Raw genomic sequence first — 19338 nt, 5'->3', positions numbered from 1 at the left:
TATACTGCATTTATCCTTGAGTCCATCTGTTGAGTAAAGGAGGGAGAGATACTGTAAAGGTAGGACAGCAGAATTCTAAGAGATTTAACTGACAAGCCATTCTCTGTTGTCCACAGAAATGACGCTCATCACCACCAACCCTTACGACTTCCCCATGATCAGCCAGGGTCAGATCAGCGTGGCCAGCATCGACGACAAGGTCGAGCTGGATGCCACCGATGTGAGTGATACAAAGTGTGAACCAAACTCTAGATATGGAATGGGTAGGACCACAATACACACTGAATGCATTGCGCAAATCCAGCTTGATAGCAGCTGGGCACCTTGTGTTAGTTAGGCATGTGCTTCAAGGCCACTCGTCATGCCTTCACACTTCACCTTGAGGCACATACCTGTAAGACTTCCACAAGAGACTGCCTCTAAGCGCCCTGTGGAACTGTGTAAAACTCATGTTGTGCTGTCATATACTAGTGTGTTGGCCAAGAGCAATCATGTGGAACAGAGAAGCCAGTTAATTCTATCCATCCCATTTGTTCTGGACTGAACACAGAACTGTAACTGAGTAAACTACCGTTCAGTTCTTCACTGTTGTACTTCCTCTTTAATACCAGGATGCCATTACAATCCTGGGCTTCTCTAACGATGAGAAAATGGCCATCTACAAGCTGACAGGAGCTGTAATGCACCACGGCAACTTGAAATTCAAGCAGAAGCAGCGTGAGGAGCAGGCCGAGCCAGACGGCACAGAGGGTAAGTCCCACTCATAGATATAAAATATGGAAAGCATTAGTCCCTTTCCCAGTCCCAAGCACGTAAGACAGACAGTGCCGCATGAAAGTCAGGCAGGAGATACAAACTAAAAAAAAACAGAAATTATTTTAAATAATATACGTGGGTTAAAATCAAAAGAGTTGACCAAACAATATTGTCAGTGTGACATCAGAAACAAGCGATCCGTTGTTGGTTTTCTCTCCAGTGGCTGATAAAATCGGCTACCTGCTGGGCCTGAACTCAGCTGAGTTGTTGAAGTGTCTGTGCTACCCCAGAGTGAAGGTCGGCAACGAGTACGTGACCAAGGGACAGACTGTGCCTCAGGTAGGGCGGTTAAACACAGCATCAAACATTTTCTTACTACTTGAATTATTTTGGGGACAATTGCATTGCTTTTTAAAAATACTTATGTTGTTTTTCCCAACATTATCACTGGACATGGTCAGTATCTCATGTATTAATTTGAGGTATTATCTTTGCAGGTTTATAATGCAGTCATGGCTTTGGCCAAGTCCATCTACGAGAGGATGTTCTTGTGGATGGTCATCCGTATCAACGAGATGTTGGACACAAAGAATCCAAGGCAGTTCTATATCGGTGTGCTCGATATTGCCGGGTTTGAGATCTTTGATGTGAGTATGAGACCAGAACAAGACAATTAGTTGTGATTGAGGATTACAGCCTTGTATGATGATGAAATGATCCCTTCTGAAATTCCATCAACAGTACAACAGCATGGAGCAGCTGTGCATCAACTTCACCAATGAGAAACTGCAACAGTTTTTCAACCACACCATGTTCGTCCTGGAACAAGAGGAGTACAAGAAGGAGGGAATCGTCTGGGCCTTCATTGACTTCGGCATGGACTTGGCTGCCTGCATTGAGCTTATTGAGAAGGTCAGTTGTCTGTAAGGATTATAATGGGATGCAACAGCAAAGCTCATAGGGAGCACATTGATAGATATTAGAATAATAGTACAACATATCTGACTGTTGAGAACTCAGTATGTTTCCTATCATGTCCCCCTAAATGAATGTAATCCTATAAAATGATGTTTGCTAAAGGAATAAATGTGATCCTAAATGTAAAATCACTAATTTGATATCCATCTCTTTTTGTAAAGCCATTGGGCATCTTCTCCATCCTTGAAGAGGAGTGCATGTTCCCCAAGGCTTCAGACACTACCTTCAAGAACAAGCTGAACGACCAGCATCTTGGCAAAACCAAGGCATATGAGAAGCCCAAGCCAGCCAAAGGCAAGGCAGAGGCCCACTTCTCCCTGGTGCACTATGCCGGTGTTGTGGACTACAACATCACTGGCTGGCTGGAGAAGAACAAGGACCCCCTGAACGAATCAGTTCTTCTGATGTACGGGAAGTCCTCAGTCAAACTGATGGCTACCCTGTACCCTGCTGCACCACCTGAGGGTAAGACTAGCATCACAACAAATGCACTTGTTACAACTCAGAACCGTATTGTTTTTAAAGTCAAGAGGTGTTTTTTTACACATTCTCATTGGCAGTATTTGCATTTGATTCTGTCATTTCTAATTATCTTTTACTTATCCACATTTGAACAGATACAACCAAGAAAGGAGGCAAGAAGAAGGGTGGTTCCATGCAGACTGTGTCCTCCCAGTTCAGGGTGAGCTATTGAAATGTCTATATTCAGTCCTCCAAAAGGTGCATTGATTATCATAAATGATTTCTGAGAACATGGTTTGTAACCCTCTTCCAGGAGAACTTACAAAAGCTGATGACCAATTTGAGGAGCACTCATCCTCACTTTGTACGCTGCCTGATCCCCAACGAGTCAAAGACTCCAGGTACAAGAAATATTGACTTGAATATTACATCTTATCTATAGAGTATGAGTAACCTTAACAAGCCCAATCCTTTAATCTGTTAATAAGTATTAAAGAGACTTGGTTTGTTTTTCCAGGTCTGATGGAGAACTTCCTGGTTATCCACCAGCTCAGGTGTAATGGTGTTCTGGAGGGGATCAGGATCTGCAGAAAGGGCTTCCCCAGCAGAATCATCTATGCTGACTTCAAGCAGAGGTACACTCACGTACACACAAATGCACACACAACACACACACACACACAACACACACAACTTACAACACACACACAACCACAGAAAGATCTGCTCCAAGGGTTTTCCCAGCATCAGAATAGGCTTAGCTTTTATGTAATATAACCAACCTATTACAACTTGACATATGTTAAAACTGTCTCCTCATTCAGGTACAAAGTACTGAATGCCAGTGTCATCCCCGAGGGCCAGTTCATGGACAACAAGAAGGCTTCTGAGAAGCTGCTTGGGTCCATTGATATAAATCACGACGATTACAAGTTTGGACACACCAAGGTCAGTCAAATACCCCCTGCTAAAGCTGACATCCAAACACAACTTCAATGATAATTTAAACTCCTGGAGTCGTTTGACGCACCGGCGTGTCAATGTATATAACAGAAACATCTCACCAGTTGGTTATCCATCCTTTGTTTCTTTCTTCAAAAGATGGAAAAACATTGTACCATTATTTTCTTCAAATTCATACAAGTATAGAAACTCAACTCATTATCATGTGCATTGTGTTAGAGTGGTATGGCTTCAGTTATCTGTATCTGTGTACATTATTCATCTACAACTCTGCAAGAACTTCCAACTTTCAAACAAGCTATCCCATGGTTTGTTTGTTAGCATTGCAATGTTTATGTTCAAATGAATCTAGAGGTGTTGTTCCCCTGTTTTGATCCAACCCTTTCTATCTGTCACCATCTGACTGTGGTTCTAACGGCCATGTTTACCTGTGTCTCAGGTGTTCTTCAAAGCCGGTCTGCTGGGTGTCCTGGAGGAGATGAGAGATGAGAAGCTGGCTGTTCTGATCGGCATGGTGCAGGCTCTCAGCCGTGGATTCCTCATGAGAAAAGAGTTCACCAAGATGATGGAGAGGAGGTGAGGAAGAGTAGACATCTTGGCAAAGCTTTCTGTGGACCTGCTGTATGTAATGCATGATGATCACATAATGTATATGCTGTGAGTTGATCAGAATGAGAAAGTAGGTCTTATAATGTTCTATTAGCACTGCAGTTTGGGATTTGGCAAAGCTGTTCAGTTGTCATTTATATTGGTGATATTTACCCATTCATTATTTTGTATTTTTTGGGGGAGTGGGGGGTTAAAGCTTTAATCAGCTTTAATATTGCGGATAGATTGTGGCTTCCATCAGTGTAATTGTCTACATCATTTCCAATCCCCCATATATAATATATAAATATATATTTTTAAATATATATATATATATATTTAGCTTCTTTATTCTTTTCCCCTAACCCTAGCATCCCTCCTCTCATTGGAGTTCTGTTAGCCATATATTTTTCAACTGTGGTGTGAAGTTTCACATAGTCCTGAACCTTTCTCTTCTCATAGTTTCTACAGATTGTAAATTAGAGATGATAAGAGTATTATTATATTATTGATCGATTGACTATGACTTTTTTAAATCTCCCAGCAGTGCTATTTGCAGAGTTAGCGCCAAGTAAATGTTGCACATTTTCAGCCACTCCTGAACCTGCGACCAAAAACAATGCTCTAATGCTTTAATATTTAATAATTTCAGCCCTCTGAATTCATATTTATTATATAAATAAGCTCGTTTAATTTTGTCTGGCTTGTCTTTCCAAATACAATTGAAAATTTTTTGCTCATATAATTAAAAAAAAAAGTTGTTGGCAGGGCCAAACACAAATAGGTAAGTTGGGATATGACTAAAGAGTTAATCAGGGTGATTTTTCCACAAAAAAAGAGGTGTTGTCCTTTCCATAGTAGCAAAATAGTATCTAATTTCTATTCAAATGAGTTATCGTGAGACAATTTATTTCTTGCATGATATAAATACCTAGTATGTCCACTTCAACGTCTGACCTTTTTATTGGTAAACTACACGTTAATGTGTAGATCCAATACCCAGAGAGGTTAGAAAAATGATGTATCCTCATCCAAATTGTTATATTAAAAGAAAACACGAATTATCAGCGTACAATGACACCTTTTTAGCCCTGGATTTTTGTTCCATCTGATTTTAATAGCTAATATTTTCATGGCCATAATAAATATGCCGATTATGGACAACCTTGTTTTCCTCCTCTTGACAATTTAATACTTTCTGAGAAGTGAAGCTCATGAAGCTGGTTGAGAGCATATACTGTAGTAGCGGTTTGAGAAAGCATTCCAAATTGGGCAAGAATGGGGAGATTTGATTAAATAACGTCTAGTCCTAGCTGATGGAGCTCGGATACACCCCTATCCCCACACACACACAGGTCCCCTGCTGTGACCATTTAACCAAGCACCTCGATGCAGTCAGACTATTCGATTATTTTGTCCCGCCAGGGCCATAATAATATGCCCCTTCTCAGATTGTCCGAGTGTGATCCCTTCCCCATGGGTTACTGCTGCTAATGTTGCCAGCACTGCCACTGCCTGGGTGGGGTCGCCCCACCGGAATCCCTACCGGCTAGGTACGAGGTCGTCAAGGTTCTCATTAGCAGCTTTGAAAAATTCCTTGTATATTATGCTCACCATTCGGGGGCTTTGGCTTTGTTGGACCAACACTGCCAGGCAGGCTCAGACTCCTGATGGGGCAGTGCTGCTTTTGTCTGTCTTTTGTCTGTCTTTCTGTCTCAGCTATGGGTAGGTTACTTGCAGTAGGCCTATAAAACAGATAAAGACTTCTCCTTAGTGTGTGGGTCGCTCAGCTGGGTGTCTAGGATATAGGGTTGGGGACTGTTTAGTCGTGATAGGACAATAAATAAATAAATAAAAGGATTTACTCATTCATTCTTAAATGATATAAAATGTCTCATGAGCTAAGCTGTAAGTCCTTGTATCCCTGAATGTAGCTTCAAAGGTCCAATGCAACTGTTTTTGTCTCAATATCAATTAATTTATGGGTAACAATTAAGGACCTTACGAAGATTTTAATTGAAAACAAACAAAAATAGCTTCTTAGCAAAGAGCAATTTCTCAAGCAAGAATTTATCTTTGACTGTCTGGGAGTGGTCTTAGTGGGGAGATGAAAATTGAAAACTATCTGTTATTGGCAGAGGGGTTTGGAAAGCTCTTTCTTATTGGTCTATAAACTAGTTTACATCCCACCAATTTCAGGCAATCTTTTCAAACAAAGCTTACACTTGAAAGGGGATTATCATAATCTTCACAATTTCACAGTATTATTCCAAACTCATAGTGTGGAAATATATATAAAACACAGGACAATCATGTTTTTGACTGCACTGGGCCTTGTCACTCACCATGCCACTCTATCCTTTCTGTTGACCAGAGATGCCATCTTCACCATCCAGTACAACATCCGTTCATTCATGAATGTGAAAACCTGGCCATGGATGAAGGTGTACTTCAAGATCAAGCCCCTGCTGAAGAGCGCTGAGACTGAGAAGGAGCTGGCCAACATGAAGGAGAACTTCGACAAGATGAAGACAGACCTGGCCAAGGCTCTTGCCAAGAAGAAGGAGTTGGAGGAGAAGATGGTGTCCATTCTGCAAGAGAAGAACGACCTGTCACTCCAAGTTGCATCTGTGAGTGAGAAATGATCCTCATAAGATCATATTTTCATACACATACACAAATGAGCACCATTTTTTTATTGCCCATGTTAAATATATATTTCATGAATGTTGATTTGCTCTGACCTCTATGACTAAATCAAGTCTATATTTTGATAAACAACATGAGTCCTCAAATTTTTCTCCTGTTCTGAAATCAGGAATCAGAGAATCTGAACGATTCTGAGGAAAGGTGTGAGGGGCTCATCAAGAGCAAGATCCAGCTGGAGGCCAAACTCAAAGAGACGGCTGAGAGGCTGGAGGATGAGGAAGAGATGAATGCTGAGTTGACTGCCAAGAAGAGGAAGCTGGAGGATGAGTGCTCTGAGCTGAAGAAGGACATTGATGACCTGGAGCTCACCCTGGCCAAAGTGGAGAAGGAGAAGCACGCCACTGAAAATAAGGTATTGTGTCTTACAATAGACAGTCTAACCCAAACCATAATCAACTCAAAACATATCTCAACAGAAATGGAATTCCAGATGTATTGTGGGTGGTGGAAAAATGAAGACACAAAATAGTGGAATAGTGGTACTCCCATCATTCATTGTATGTTCAGCTCCTACTTGTTTATGACTTCCATTCAGTACACTGGCATGAAGTACACTGCCACCTAGTGTTGAATCTATAGAACAGTACTTGTTGACACATTTCTAATCTGACTTAAATGAATGCAATACATATGACACTAAATCTCCCCTTTATGTGAAGTGGCAAAAGGCTAATTACGTGGTGGCCATTTTCAGGTTAAAAACCTGACAGAGGAGATGGCGTCTTTGGATGAGAGTGTTGCCAAGTTGACCAAGGAGAAGAAAGCCCTCCAAGAGGCCCACCAGCAGACACTGGACGACCTGCAGTCAGAGGAGGACAAAGTCAACACTCTGACCAAGGCCAAGACCAAGCTGGAACAGCAAGTGGACGACGTGAGTGGAGTTTGACATTTTGGCCTTGATAGTATGTAAGATGTTATTGTCTTCAGTTGTTTAGATTTGAACAATACATGTCTATTTTAATGTTGTAGCTTGAGGGTTCTCTGGAGCAAGAGAAGAAGCTCCGTATGGACCTTGAGAGAGCAAAGAGAAAGCTGGAGGGAGATCTGAAACTGGCCCAGGAGTCCTTAATGGACCTGGAGAATGACAAGCAGCAGTCTGATGAGAAAATCAAGAAGTAAACACAAATAAATTACTACAGTTTTACCTGCAATATTGAGCAAAACAACGGTTGTTCTTGTTTAATTCTTGTAATTATGAATTAACATTTGCATGTGATTCGTACAATACTCTCTCTTCACACTATTGAACCCAAAACGTCTTAGAAAATCGACGTGTTTGTGTTTCTTAGGAAGGAGTTTGAGACATCCCAGCTCCTCAGTAAGATTGAGGATGAGCAGTCTCTGGGAGCTCAGCTACAGAAGAAGATCAAGGAACTCCAGGTACAGTACAGGACCTCAGCTCCAGTGCAGGAAACGACACACCTGAAACATTTCCCCCCAAAATATTCTGGTAGCACACATTTCTCCTGGTGGCTTGAAGGTTGCAAGATGGTGCTTCTTACCGTTGTAGTTTTGGTTCCCGCATGGGACACTATCTACTTAATATATTTGTGTAACTGGCTTTGTGTGAACACATTTATGAAAAATATATAAATTCTTATTAATTTGTTTATTATTTATTTGGTTCAGTTGTTTCAAAAATGTATACTATTATTGTTTTATGTATTGTAGTATTCATCAACCGTGCTCCTGCCCACTGTTCTAGGCACGTATTGAGGAGCTGGAGGAGGAAATTGAAGCTGAGCGTGCTGCCAGGGCCAAGGTTGAGAAGCAGAGGGCCGATCTCTCCAGGGAACTTGAGGAGATCAGCGAGAGGCTGGAGGAGGCCGGAGGTGCCACTTCTGTTCAGATTGAGATGAACAAGAAGCGTGAGGCTGAGTTCCAGAAGCTGCGTCGTGATCTTGAAGAGTCCACCTTGCAGCATGAGTCCACAGCCGCCGCTCTGCGCAAGAAGCAGGCCGACAGTGTGGCTGAGCTCGGGGAGCAGATCGACAACCTGCAGCGCGTCAAGCAGAAGCTGGAGAAGGAGAAGAGTGAGTACAAGATGGAGATTGATGACCTCTCCAGCAACATGGAGGCCGTCGCCAAGTCTAAGGTGAGTAGTGATGTTTTGATCAAGCAGTGTTGAGGAGGGTCAACTACATTACCATTCAAGTGAACTGAAGTTGACAGAAGTCCCATATATACAGTAATGATGGAACATGTTTCACAAACAGGGCAATCTGGAGAAGATGTGCCGTACTCTTGAGGACCAGCTGAGTGAGCTCAAGACTAAGAATGAGGAGAATGTTCGCCAGATCAACGACATCGGTGGACAGAGGGCCAGACTCCTGACAGAAAATGGTACCATCATCAACAATGAACAACAATCCAATTATTTCTTCAATTAAACACATATATTGGGGGCTGTATTCACATAGTATAGTCCACAGTTTCACACTTAACATTGCCCTATGATACCTTAAAATCAATTTTCAATCTTAGAGAACAGAGACCCAATTAACAAGATGTCCCTCTGTCCCTGCAGGTGAGTTTGGCCGCCAGCTGGAGGAGAAGGAAGCCCTGGTGTCTCAGCTGACCAGAGGCAAACAGGCCTTCACCCAGCAGGTGGAGGAGCTGAAGAGGCAGATTGAGGAGGAGGTCAAGGTAAGGGACTCAAAACGGACTCCAGAGTTTAGATCTTCATATAGACAGTGACTACGCCACCCTCTGAGACTTTTACTGTAATTTGTTTAACTATCTCTCTGATCTCTCTTTGTCTTTCACTTTTTTCTCTCGCAAAGGCTAAAAATGCACTGGCCCACAGTGTCCAGTCTGCCCGCCATGACTGTGACCTCCTGAGGGAGCAGTTTGAGGAGGAGCAGGAGGCCAAGGCTGAGCTGCAACGCGGCATGTCCAAGGCAAACAGTGAGGTGGCTCAGTGGAGGACTAAGTATGAAACTGATGCTATCCAGCGCACAGAGGAGCTGGAGGAGGCCAAGTGAGTTGCACGGAACAGCAAAAACTCAAATATACGGTGTGGATGGTGATGGCAGTAGGGGGCTCTAAGAAGTTATTATTTTGCTATGTATTTTAACATTTGTACACACTCTGTTGTCCAAAAGGAAGAAGCTGGCCCAGCGTCTGCAGGACGCTGAGGAGACCATTGAGGCGACCAACTCCAAGTGCGCCTCCCTGGAGAAGACCAAGCAGAGGCTGCAGGGAGAGGTGGAGGACCTCATGATTGACGTTGAGCGAGCCAACGCAATGGCCGCCAACCTCGACAAGAAGCAGAGGAACTTTGACAAGGTGAAAATGAATTATCCTCAACCTAGAGTGATATTTTCTGTCTGCTACATGATCTATTGTAGCATAATTGTAGCATATTTCTGATTCCAAACTCTTCATCAAGACCTAATAAAAATCCCATTGATTCCCCAGGTTCTGGCAGAGTGGAAGCAGAAGTATGAGGAGGGTCAGGCTGAGCTGGAAGGAGCTCAGAAGGAGGTTCGCTCTATGAGCACTGAACTCTTCAAGATGAAGAACTCCTACGAGGAGACTCTGGATCATCTGGAGACTCTGAAGAGAGAGAACAAGAACCTGCAACGTGAGCATTTGACAGCAGTTTTATTGAGCTCATGTTTAACTAGTGTAATTACCATTTCAATTTTTTTCAACTTATAATTGGTATCCCTTTGAACAACCCAAAGAAGTGGGGGCATTTAGATTTGCCAGACCTGAGAATTTGACAGCATTTCTTTTGGGCTCATGTTTGACTAGTGTTTTGAAAATGGAGGGAATCATCAAGACCATTTTAAAACAGTATTATACTTACTTTATTATTTGGACTTGAACAATCCAAAGATTTATGCCAACTACTTGAATTATTTTTTTCATTAGCAAGATTAGCAAACTTAGACATAACATGTCAGCAACAAATGCTGACTCTACACATCCATGTATATCTGACCAAATTATGAAAGACAAGCACTGTAATTTTCAATTCCGTAAAGTTAGTGTGGAAGAGGTGATGGTTTTTTGTTCTCTATCAACAATTACAAGCCACCGGGGTCTGACAAATTGGATGGAGAATTATCGAGGAATAATAGAGGACAATATTGCCACTCCTATTTGCCACATATTCAATTTAAGCCTACTAGAAAGTGTGTGACCTCAGGCTTGGAGGGAAGCAAAAGTAATTCCGCTACCTAAGAATAGTAAAGCCCCCTTAACTGGCTCAAATAGTCGACCAATCAGCCTGTTACCAACCCTTAGTAAACTTTTTGAAAAAATTGTGGCTGACAATACAATGCAATTTTTTTGTAAACAAATTGACAACAAACTTTCAGCATGCTTATAGAGAAGGACATTCACCAAGCACAGCACTTACACAAATTACTGATGATTGGCTGAGAGAAATTGATGATGAAAAGATTGTGGGGGCTGTTTTATTAGACTTCAGTGCAGCTTTTGACATTATCGATCATTGTCTGCTGCTGGCAAAACTTGTGTTATGGCTTTATACTCCTATAGCCTATAGCTATATTGTGGATAAAGAGGTACCTGTCTAACAGAACACATAGGCTGTTCTTTAATGGAAGCCTCTCCAACATAATCCAGGTACAATTAGGAATTCCCCAAGGCAGCTGTCCAGGCCCATTACTTTTTTCAATCTTTACTAACGACATGCCACTGGCTTTGAGTAAAGCTACTGTATCTATGTTTGCGGAAACTCAAACTATACACGTCAGCTACTACAGTAACTGCTGGCCCTTGGATGCACACAGAGAGCTAATATTAATAATATGCATGCCAATCTCTCCTGGCTCAAAGTGGAGGAGAGATTGACTTCATCACTGCTTGTATTTATGAGAGGTATTGACATGAATACACCGAGCTGTCTGTTTGAACCACTGACACACAGCTCGGACACCCATGCATACCCCACAAGACATGCCACAAGAGGTCTCTTCACAGTCCCCAAGTCCAGAACAGACTATGGAAGGCGCACAGTACTAAATAGAACTATGACTACATGGAACTCTATTCCACATCAAGTAACCGATGCAGCAGTAAAATTAGATTTAAAAAACAGACAAAAAAAACAGCAGGGACCGTGAAGCAACACAAAAAGAGGCACAGACACACACACACGAGAGCATATGCACTATACACTCATGTACACATGGATGTTGTACTGTAGATATGTGGTAGTGGTGGAGTAGGGGCCAGAGGTTACACAGTCTGTGAATGTATTGTTAGGTTTTTAAAACTGTGTAAACTGCACTAATTTTGCTGAAGACGTGGCAGTTAGATTTGCAAGATCATATGATTATTCTGATTAATGAATTAATTATTATAATTCAATGTCAACTTTGTTGCATTGGCAACACCCACTGAAAATCTCCCAAGTCTAAACTGCTCCTGTGTTTGTGTGTGCAGAGGAGATCGGTGACCTGACTGAGCAGATCGGAGAGACTGGCAAGAGCATCCATGAGCTGGAGAAGGCCAAGAAGACCGTGGAGACAGAGAAGTCTGAGATCCAGACGGCTCTGGAGGAGGCTGAGGTACAAACTACAGCTGTTTGATGGGAAAAGCAATGTTAATGTGATCATTTGGATCCCCATGAGCTTTTCCAAAAGCATCAGCTACTCTTCCTGGGGTCCACACAAAACACAAAACACAAAACACAACAAATAACAAAACACTGATAGAGAAGGACAGTCACACAAATGTAAAATACGATATACAAACAATACAACTAAAGTGGTACACTAGGCAACTCCAGCTACAGTCCCACGATCCCTGTATTGGTGTTTATTGTAGTCATATTTAATTCCTTGTGTTATACACATCCAAATGTATTGAACACAATTCGCCTGACTGCTTCTCTTTGTCCAGGGAACACTGGAGCACGAGGAATCCAAGATTCTGCGTGTGCAGCTGGAGCTGAACCAGATCAAGGGTGAGGTGGACAGGAAGCTGGCTGAGAAGGACGAGGAAATGGAGCAGATCAAGAGGAACAGCCAGAGGATGATGGACTCCATGCAGAGCACCCTGGACTCTGAGATCAGGAGCAGGAATGATGCCCTGAGGGTGAAGAAGAAGATGGAGGGAGACCTGAACGAGATGGAGGTCCAGCTGAGCCACTCCAACAGGCAGGCCGCTGAGGCCCAGAAACAGCTGAGGAACGTCCAGGGACAGCTCAAGGTAAAGGGACTGGGGAGAGATTTGTTGGTGAATCTGTAGAAATGAATAGCACTGAGGAATTTGAATAGCGTTTACTAATATGCTGTAGACAGGTAAGGATATTGGGCAATTCTTACCAAGGAGCATTTATATCAATGACCCAATCACCTCTACTTCCACAAGTCCTAATGAACCCATGTCATTGTGAACCCCAGGATGCCCTATTGCACCTTGATGACGCTGTTCGCGTCGCAGATGATATGAAGGAGCAGGCAGCCATGGTGGAGCGCAGGAACGGTCTGATGGCGGCTGAAATCGAGGAGCTGAGAGTTGCTCTAGAGCAGGCGGAGAGAGGCCGCAAAGTGGCTGAGACTGAGCTGGTAGACGCCAGCGAGCGTGTTGGACTGCTGCACTCCCAGGTACGGGTCAAAAGCCACTTCTAATGAAACTCAACCAGGCATACCATTTCTGCCTTGTGACCTGAAAGTTCTCTTGATAGTCAAAAAAATGGTTTTAACTCCTCCAGAACACCAGCCTTCTGAATACTAAGAAGAAGCTGGAGTCTGACCTGGTGCAGGTGCAGGGAGAGGTGGAAGACATTGTCCAGGAGGCCAGGAATGCAGAGGAGAAGGCCAAGAAGGCCATTACTGACGTGAGTCCTTATGATCTATTCATTTACATTCACATCATTTGTATCCAAGGGCCAATGGTTGTGTAGCTGAGCTGGTTCACCACAACAAAGTCTTCAGAAGGACGTTATGATTGGTGCCAATTGGTGCATAATTTAAACAATCTACGATTCCAGGCGGCCATGATGGCTGAGGAGCTGAAGAAGGAGCAGGACACCAGCTCTCACCTGGAGAGGATGAAGAAGAACCTGGAGGTCACAGTCAAGGACCTGCAGCACCGCCTGGATGAGGCTGAGAACCTGGCCATGAAGGGAGGCAAGAAGCAGCTCCAGAAACTGGAGTCCAGGGTGAGTTAACAGCAGGGTGGATTAAGGTGGATTGAAAGACTGATTGCTGGAAATGTATTTAATCATGCAAATACACAGGAGCATTGTGTAATGATTTTCTCTCAATAACCCACCTAGATAATGAAAAGCTGTTGTTATCATTACAGATCCCTTCAATTACAATTGGTAAAGTAGATAGGTACAGACAACAATTGTGCCTCCTTGACTGAGTAGAATAATATACCTCTGTTGTACTAAGATTTGTTACGTCTGATTTCACCACCTCAAACAAATTCCTGTGTTAATGTCTTCCACAAAGGTGCGTGAGCTTGAGAATGAGGTGGAGGCTGAGCAGAGAAGAGGTGCAGACGCGATCAAAGCAGTCCGCAAGTATGAGCGCCGAGTCAAGGAGCTCACCTACCAGGTAACAGAGATGTCAGAAAGTGCCTTCTTCCCAAACTTGACACTAACACGGACAGGTTTTCGTATAAAACTATTGGCCATTGATTCTTTGATCTTGTCCCACAGACCGAGGAGGATAAGAAGAACGTTGCCAGACTTCAGGACCTGGTAGATAAGCTGCAGATGAAAGTCAAGGCATACAAGAGGCAGGCTGAGGAAGCGGTGAGTCACATACTTTGTCAAATACTTTGAAAGCATACATTCAAAAACATATTATTTCCCTAGTAGACATTAAAAGTTGAAGTAAGTTTTACTACTGCGCATCAGTCAACAATGACTCAATTGATAGTGCAAGTTATTGCTGAAGAAATGATGCACATCACTGAGCGCCCCCTATCTCTATGTGTCACCAACTTAAAGGAATATTCATTCGCTGTACTGGGGGCTGGTCTAGTGTACTGGGGGCTGGTCTAGTGGTAGTACTGTACTGAAGGCTGGTCTAGTGGTAGTACTGTACTGGGGACTGGTCTAGTGGTAGTACTGTACTGGGGACTGGTCTAGTGGTAGTACTGTACTGGGGGCTGGTCTAGTGGTAGTACTGTACTGGGGGCTGGTCTAGTGGTAGTACTGTACTGGGGACTGGTCTAGTGGTAGTACTGTACTGGGGACTGGTCTAGTGGTAGTACTGTACTGGGGGCTGGTCTAGTGGTAGTACTGTACTGGGGGCTGGTCTAGTGGTAGTACTGTACTGGGGACTGGTCTAGTGGTAGTACTGTACTGGGGACTGGTCTAGTGGTATTACTGTACTGGGGGCTGGTCTAGTGGTAGTACTGTACTGGGGGCTGGTCTAGTGGTAGTACTGTACTGGGGGCTGGTCTAGTGGTAGTACTGTACTGGGGGCTGGTCTAGTGGTAGTACTGTACTGGGGGCTGGTCTAGTGGTAGTACTGTACTGGGGACTGGTCTAGTGGTAGTACTGTACTGGGGGCTGGTCTAGTGGTAGTACTGGACTGGGGACTGGTCTAGTGGTAGTACTGTACTGGGGGCTGGTCTAGTGGTAGTACTGTACTGGGGGCTGGTCTAGTGGTAGTACTGTACTGGGGGCTGGTCTAGTGGTAGTACTGTACTGGGGGCTGGTCTAGTGGTAGTACTGTACTGGGGGCTGGTCTAGTGGTAGTGCTGTACTGGGGGCTGGTCTAGTGGTAGTACTGTACTGGGGGCTGGTCTAGTGGTAGTACTGTATTGGGGGCTGGTCTAGTGGTAGTACTGTACTGGGGGCTGGTCTAGTGGTAGTACTGTACTGGGGGCTGGTCTAGTGGTAGTGCTGTACTGGGGGCTGGTCTAGTGGTAGTACTGTACTGGGGGCTGGTCTAGTGGTAGTACTGTACTGGGGGCTGGTCTAGTGGTAGTGCTGTACTGGGGGCTGGTCTAGTGGTAGTGCTGTACTGGGGGCTGGTCTAGTGGTAGTACTGTACTGGGGGCTGGTCTAGTGGTAGTACTGTACTGGGGACTGGTCTAGTGGTAGCACTGTACTGGGGGCTGGTCTAGTGGTAGTACTGTACTGGGGACTGGTCTAGTGGTAGTACTGTACTGGGGGCTGGTCTAGTGGTAGTACTGTACTGGGGGCTGGTCTAGTGGTAGTACTGTACTGGGGGCTGGTCTAGTGGTAGTACTGTACTGGGGGCTGGTCTAGTGGTAGTACTGTACTGGGGGCTGGTCTAGTGGTAGTACTGTATTGGGGGCTGGTCTAGTGGTAGTACTGTACTGGGGGCTGGTCTAGTGGTAGTACTGTACTGGGGGCTGGTCTAGTGGTAGTACTGTACTGGGGGCTGGTCTAGTGGTAGTACTGTACTGGGGGCTGGTCTAGTGGTAGTACTGTACTGGGGGCTGGTCTAGTGGTAGTGCTGTACTGGGGGCTGGTCTAGTGGTAGTACTGTACTGGGGGCTGGTCTAGTGGTAGTGCTGTACTGGGGGCTGGTCTAGTGGTAGTACTGTACTGGGGGCTGGTCTAGTGGTAGTACTGTACTGGGGGCTGGTCTAGTGGTAGTACTGTACTGGGGGCTGGTCTAGTGGTAGTACTGTACTGGGGACTGGTCTAGTGGTAGTACTGTACTGGGGGCTGGTCTAGTGGTAGTGCTGTACTGGGGGCTGGTCTAGTGGTAGTACTGTACTGGGGGCTGGTCTAGTGGTAGTACTGTACTGGGGGCTGGTCTAGTGGTAGTACTGTACTGGGGGCTGGTCTAGTGGTAGTACTGTACTGGGGACTGGTCTAGTGGTAGTACTGTACTGGGGACTGGTCTAGTGGTAGTACTGTACTGGGGGCTGGTCTAGTGGTAGTACTGTACTGGGGACTGGTCTAGTGGTAGTACTGTACTGGGGGCTGGTCTAGTGGTAGTACTGTACTGGAGACTGGTCTAGTGGTAGTACTGTACTGGGGGCTGGTCTAGTGGTAGTGCTGTACTGGGGACTGGTCTAGTGGTAGTACTGTACTGGGGGCTGGTCTAGTGGTAGTACTGTACTGGGGACTGGTCTAGTGGTAGTACTGTACTGGGGGCTGGTCTAGTGGTAGTACTGTACTGGGGGCTGGTCTAGTGGTAGTACTGTACTGGGGACTGGTCTAGTGGTAGTGCTGTACTGGGGACTGGTCTAGTGGTAGTACTGTACTGGGGGCTGGTCTAGTGGTAGTGCTGTACTGGGGGCTGGTCTAGTGGTAGTACTGTACTGGGGACTGGTCTAGTGGTAGTACTGTACTGGGGGCTGGTCTAGTGGTAGTACTGTACTGGGGGCTGGTCTAGTGGTAGTACTGTACTGGGGGCTGGTCTAGTGGTAGTACTGTACTGGGGGCTGGTCTAGTGGTAGTGCTGTACTGGGGGCTGGTCTAGTGGTAGTACTGTACTGGGGGCTGGTCTAGTGGTAGTACTGTATTGGGGGCTGGTCTAGTGGTAGTACTGTACTGGGGGCTGGTCTAGTGGTAGTACTGTACTGGGGGCTGGTCTAGTGGTAGTGCTGTACTGGGGGCTGGTCTAGTGGTAGTACTGTATTGGGGACTGGTCTAGTGGTAGTACTGTACTGGGGGCTGGTCTAGTGGTAGTACTGTACTGGGGACTGGTCTAGTGGTAGTACTGTACTGGGGGCTGGTCTAGTGGTAGTACTGTACTGGGGGCTGGTCTAGTGGTAGTACTGTACTGGGGGCTGGTCTAGTGGTAGTGCGACCACCCCTGAATCACACACTGTTCCTCTCATAAGTATTCATCCCCTTTTGGATTTATTTTCACTTTTAGAAAGTGGGATTGAAATGAATTTAATTGTGATGTTTTTGTCATTCTTCTACACAAGATACTCCACAATGTCACCGTGACTAGAAAATTGGATACAAGTAGTATATCATACAATAGTTGAGGAACAATGTGAAAGTAAATATGATTTGAAAGGTGATTAACCTGTAACCCAACTATTGAGAAAATGGCCCTTGAATGTTTTGGTACATATACAGGAGAGCTCTTTGTCTACACCCATTCAGCATCGTTCACACCCTCTGAACCCCGCCCATCTCCTTAAGGAGTCACATGTGAGGCCATGTGCTAAACAGAGTGAGTAAGGTAGTGTAGTAAACAACCAAAGATTTCAAGACTAAAAGTGGTGAAAGTAGTAGCAGAAAGTAGTAGTAAAAACACACTTTATCTAGTTCTTGGCCTATATCCTAATCTGACTTTGGTGCAGGTGATGTTGATCTTCACATTACCGTCTCTGGTAAACACACACTATATCAAATAAAATCAGAGTTTATGTGTCACATGCACAGGTTACATAAGGTGTAAATGGTACAGTGAAATGGTTACTTGTATATTTGCAATATAGCAATATCAAAAATAGAAAGTGTCCAGATAAAATATATTTTATAATTAGTAGATGATGCTTACCCAGACGCACTTGTCTAAATTGATGGGTCATATGAAAGAAATGCTATAGCCACCCTCTAGATAAGTGGTTGGGTCACTATTGTCTTGACATGTACACGTGTTCATGAAATACAATAGATGGCCGTAATCACGCCGAGACACACATGGTTAATTTTGATGGGTCATGTAATCCTCTGGTTAAGTGGAGTCTTTTGTTTAGACACGTAGCTAGCTAGCTAGCTAGCTAAACAATGAACCATAATCCCAACCCATACTACTATCAATACAAACTGATTGTCATAGCTAGCCACCATGCTACATGCTGTAGTATGAATCTGCAGGTAGCTAAAGATAACCAACTAGGTTCAGGACAGCAATGTTGTTGATAGCAGCAGTAACACTTTTGCAGTTCTCCATGGCTAATGTTATATCTTTCAAAAAATACCTCAAGAAAAAAACAATATTCATTTGCTACCTGAAGCTTCAAACTTTGAATGCTGATTTTACACTCTCCCTCTCTTTTCCTCACCCAGGAGGAACAAGCCAACAGCCACATGTCTAAGTTCAGGAAGGTTCAGCATGAGCTGGAGGAGGCTGAGGAGCGTGCTGACATCGCTGAGTCTCAAGTCAACAAGCTCAGAGCCAAGGCCCGCGACACTGGAAAGGTACGGAGCTGCTGCTAAACCTACACCTGACTCATGTTCAGATATGGCCACAACAACACCACCTATAATATAGTCTTCTCAGAGGTCAATACTGACCTTTTACACACATTAAAATGTATTTAAGATCTATAAGAAGCACATTTCAGGTAAAAATAGATGAATTCAAACTAAGATGGTTCTTCAAAATTGAAAATCAAAGCTTAACACTGAGCATTTAATGCGTCATCCATTACATTATTTCTAACTGTACATATATTCATATATTTTGCATGTTCATTATTAATACTCATCCATTATTTTCTTCTTACAGGGCAAAGAAGTTGCTGAATAAACAAGACCAAAGTCTTACATCATTTTCCTGTGTTGCATAAAATATGATTTTCATGGTGAAAATGAGCTTTGATTAAAAACATGTCGGCCTACATACACTTCCTTTGTGACTGTGGACTCATTACTCAGCGAACAGCTGTTTCATATCATACACATATTGTACTTTAATTTAAAGCGCAATCTGGGATTCCAACAATAACGATGTGGTCACCCCAACAAACTTAAGGTTTCACCTGTTTTTTGTAAACAGCTGAGGGATGAGGCTGGAGAAATGTAACCACTATCAAATTCATAGACCTTTAGGATTGATTGGGATTCTTATTAGCCAAGTGGCAACAGCTAGTCTTCCAGGGGGTCTGACAGATAACAAAGACATTTTTTTGAGAAAAAAACTTTACAATTGACATACAGTACATTTAAAACGTTGACATGAACAAAATAACTAGGTGAGAAAGAGAGGCGTT

The 19338-nt window shown here is 43.9% G+C and overlaps 1 protein-coding gene across 1 annotated transcript in view; it reads left to right on the top strand.

The window, feature by feature from the left end:
* Positions 1-18972, top strand: part of LOC139559598 (myosin heavy chain, fast skeletal muscle-like) — a 25457-nt gene extending 6485 nt beyond the window's left edge. Inside the window, exons 11-41 of the mRNA XM_071375729.1 lie at positions 117-220; positions 612-750; positions 977-1095; positions 1254-1403; positions 1498-1668; positions 1896-2199; positions 2352-2416; positions 2510-2597; positions 2714-2831; positions 3021-3144; positions 3599-3735; positions 6122-6377; positions 6566-6808; positions 7151-7327; positions 7426-7571; positions 7746-7836; positions 8162-8551; positions 8673-8799; positions 8984-9102; positions 9240-9436; positions 9561-9744; positions 9877-10042; positions 11878-12002; positions 12337-12645; positions 12840-13043; positions 13151-13276; positions 13430-13600; positions 13899-14003; positions 14108-14203; positions 18413-18544; positions 18855-18972. Coding sequence (XP_071231830.1) covers positions 117-220; positions 612-750; positions 977-1095; positions 1254-1403; positions 1498-1668; positions 1896-2199; positions 2352-2416; positions 2510-2597; positions 2714-2831; positions 3021-3144; positions 3599-3735; positions 6122-6377; positions 6566-6808; positions 7151-7327; positions 7426-7571; positions 7746-7836; positions 8162-8551; positions 8673-8799; positions 8984-9102; positions 9240-9436; positions 9561-9744; positions 9877-10042; positions 11878-12002; positions 12337-12645; positions 12840-13043; positions 13151-13276; positions 13430-13600; positions 13899-14003; positions 14108-14203; positions 18413-18544; positions 18855-18875 — 4904 coding nt within the window. The 3' untranslated portion in view covers positions 18876-18972. The remainder of the gene's footprint in view (positions 1-116; positions 221-611; positions 751-976; positions 1096-1253; positions 1404-1497; positions 1669-1895; positions 2200-2351; positions 2417-2509; positions 2598-2713; positions 2832-3020; positions 3145-3598; positions 3736-6121; positions 6378-6565; positions 6809-7150; positions 7328-7425; positions 7572-7745; positions 7837-8161; positions 8552-8672; positions 8800-8983; positions 9103-9239; positions 9437-9560; positions 9745-9876; positions 10043-11877; positions 12003-12336; positions 12646-12839; positions 13044-13150; positions 13277-13429; positions 13601-13898; positions 14004-14107; positions 14204-18412; positions 18545-18854) is intronic.
* Positions 18973-19338: the final 366 nt, after the last annotated feature.

This window comes from Salvelinus alpinus, chromosome 30 (genome assembly GCF_045679555.1).
Source record: "Salvelinus alpinus chromosome 30, SLU_Salpinus.1, whole genome shotgun sequence".
NCBI lineage: Eukaryota > Metazoa > Chordata > Actinopteri > Salmoniformes > Salmonidae > Salvelinus > Salvelinus alpinus.
Note: the sequence above shows the minus strand (reverse complement) of the source record. Positions and strands in the feature narration are given on the sequence as shown.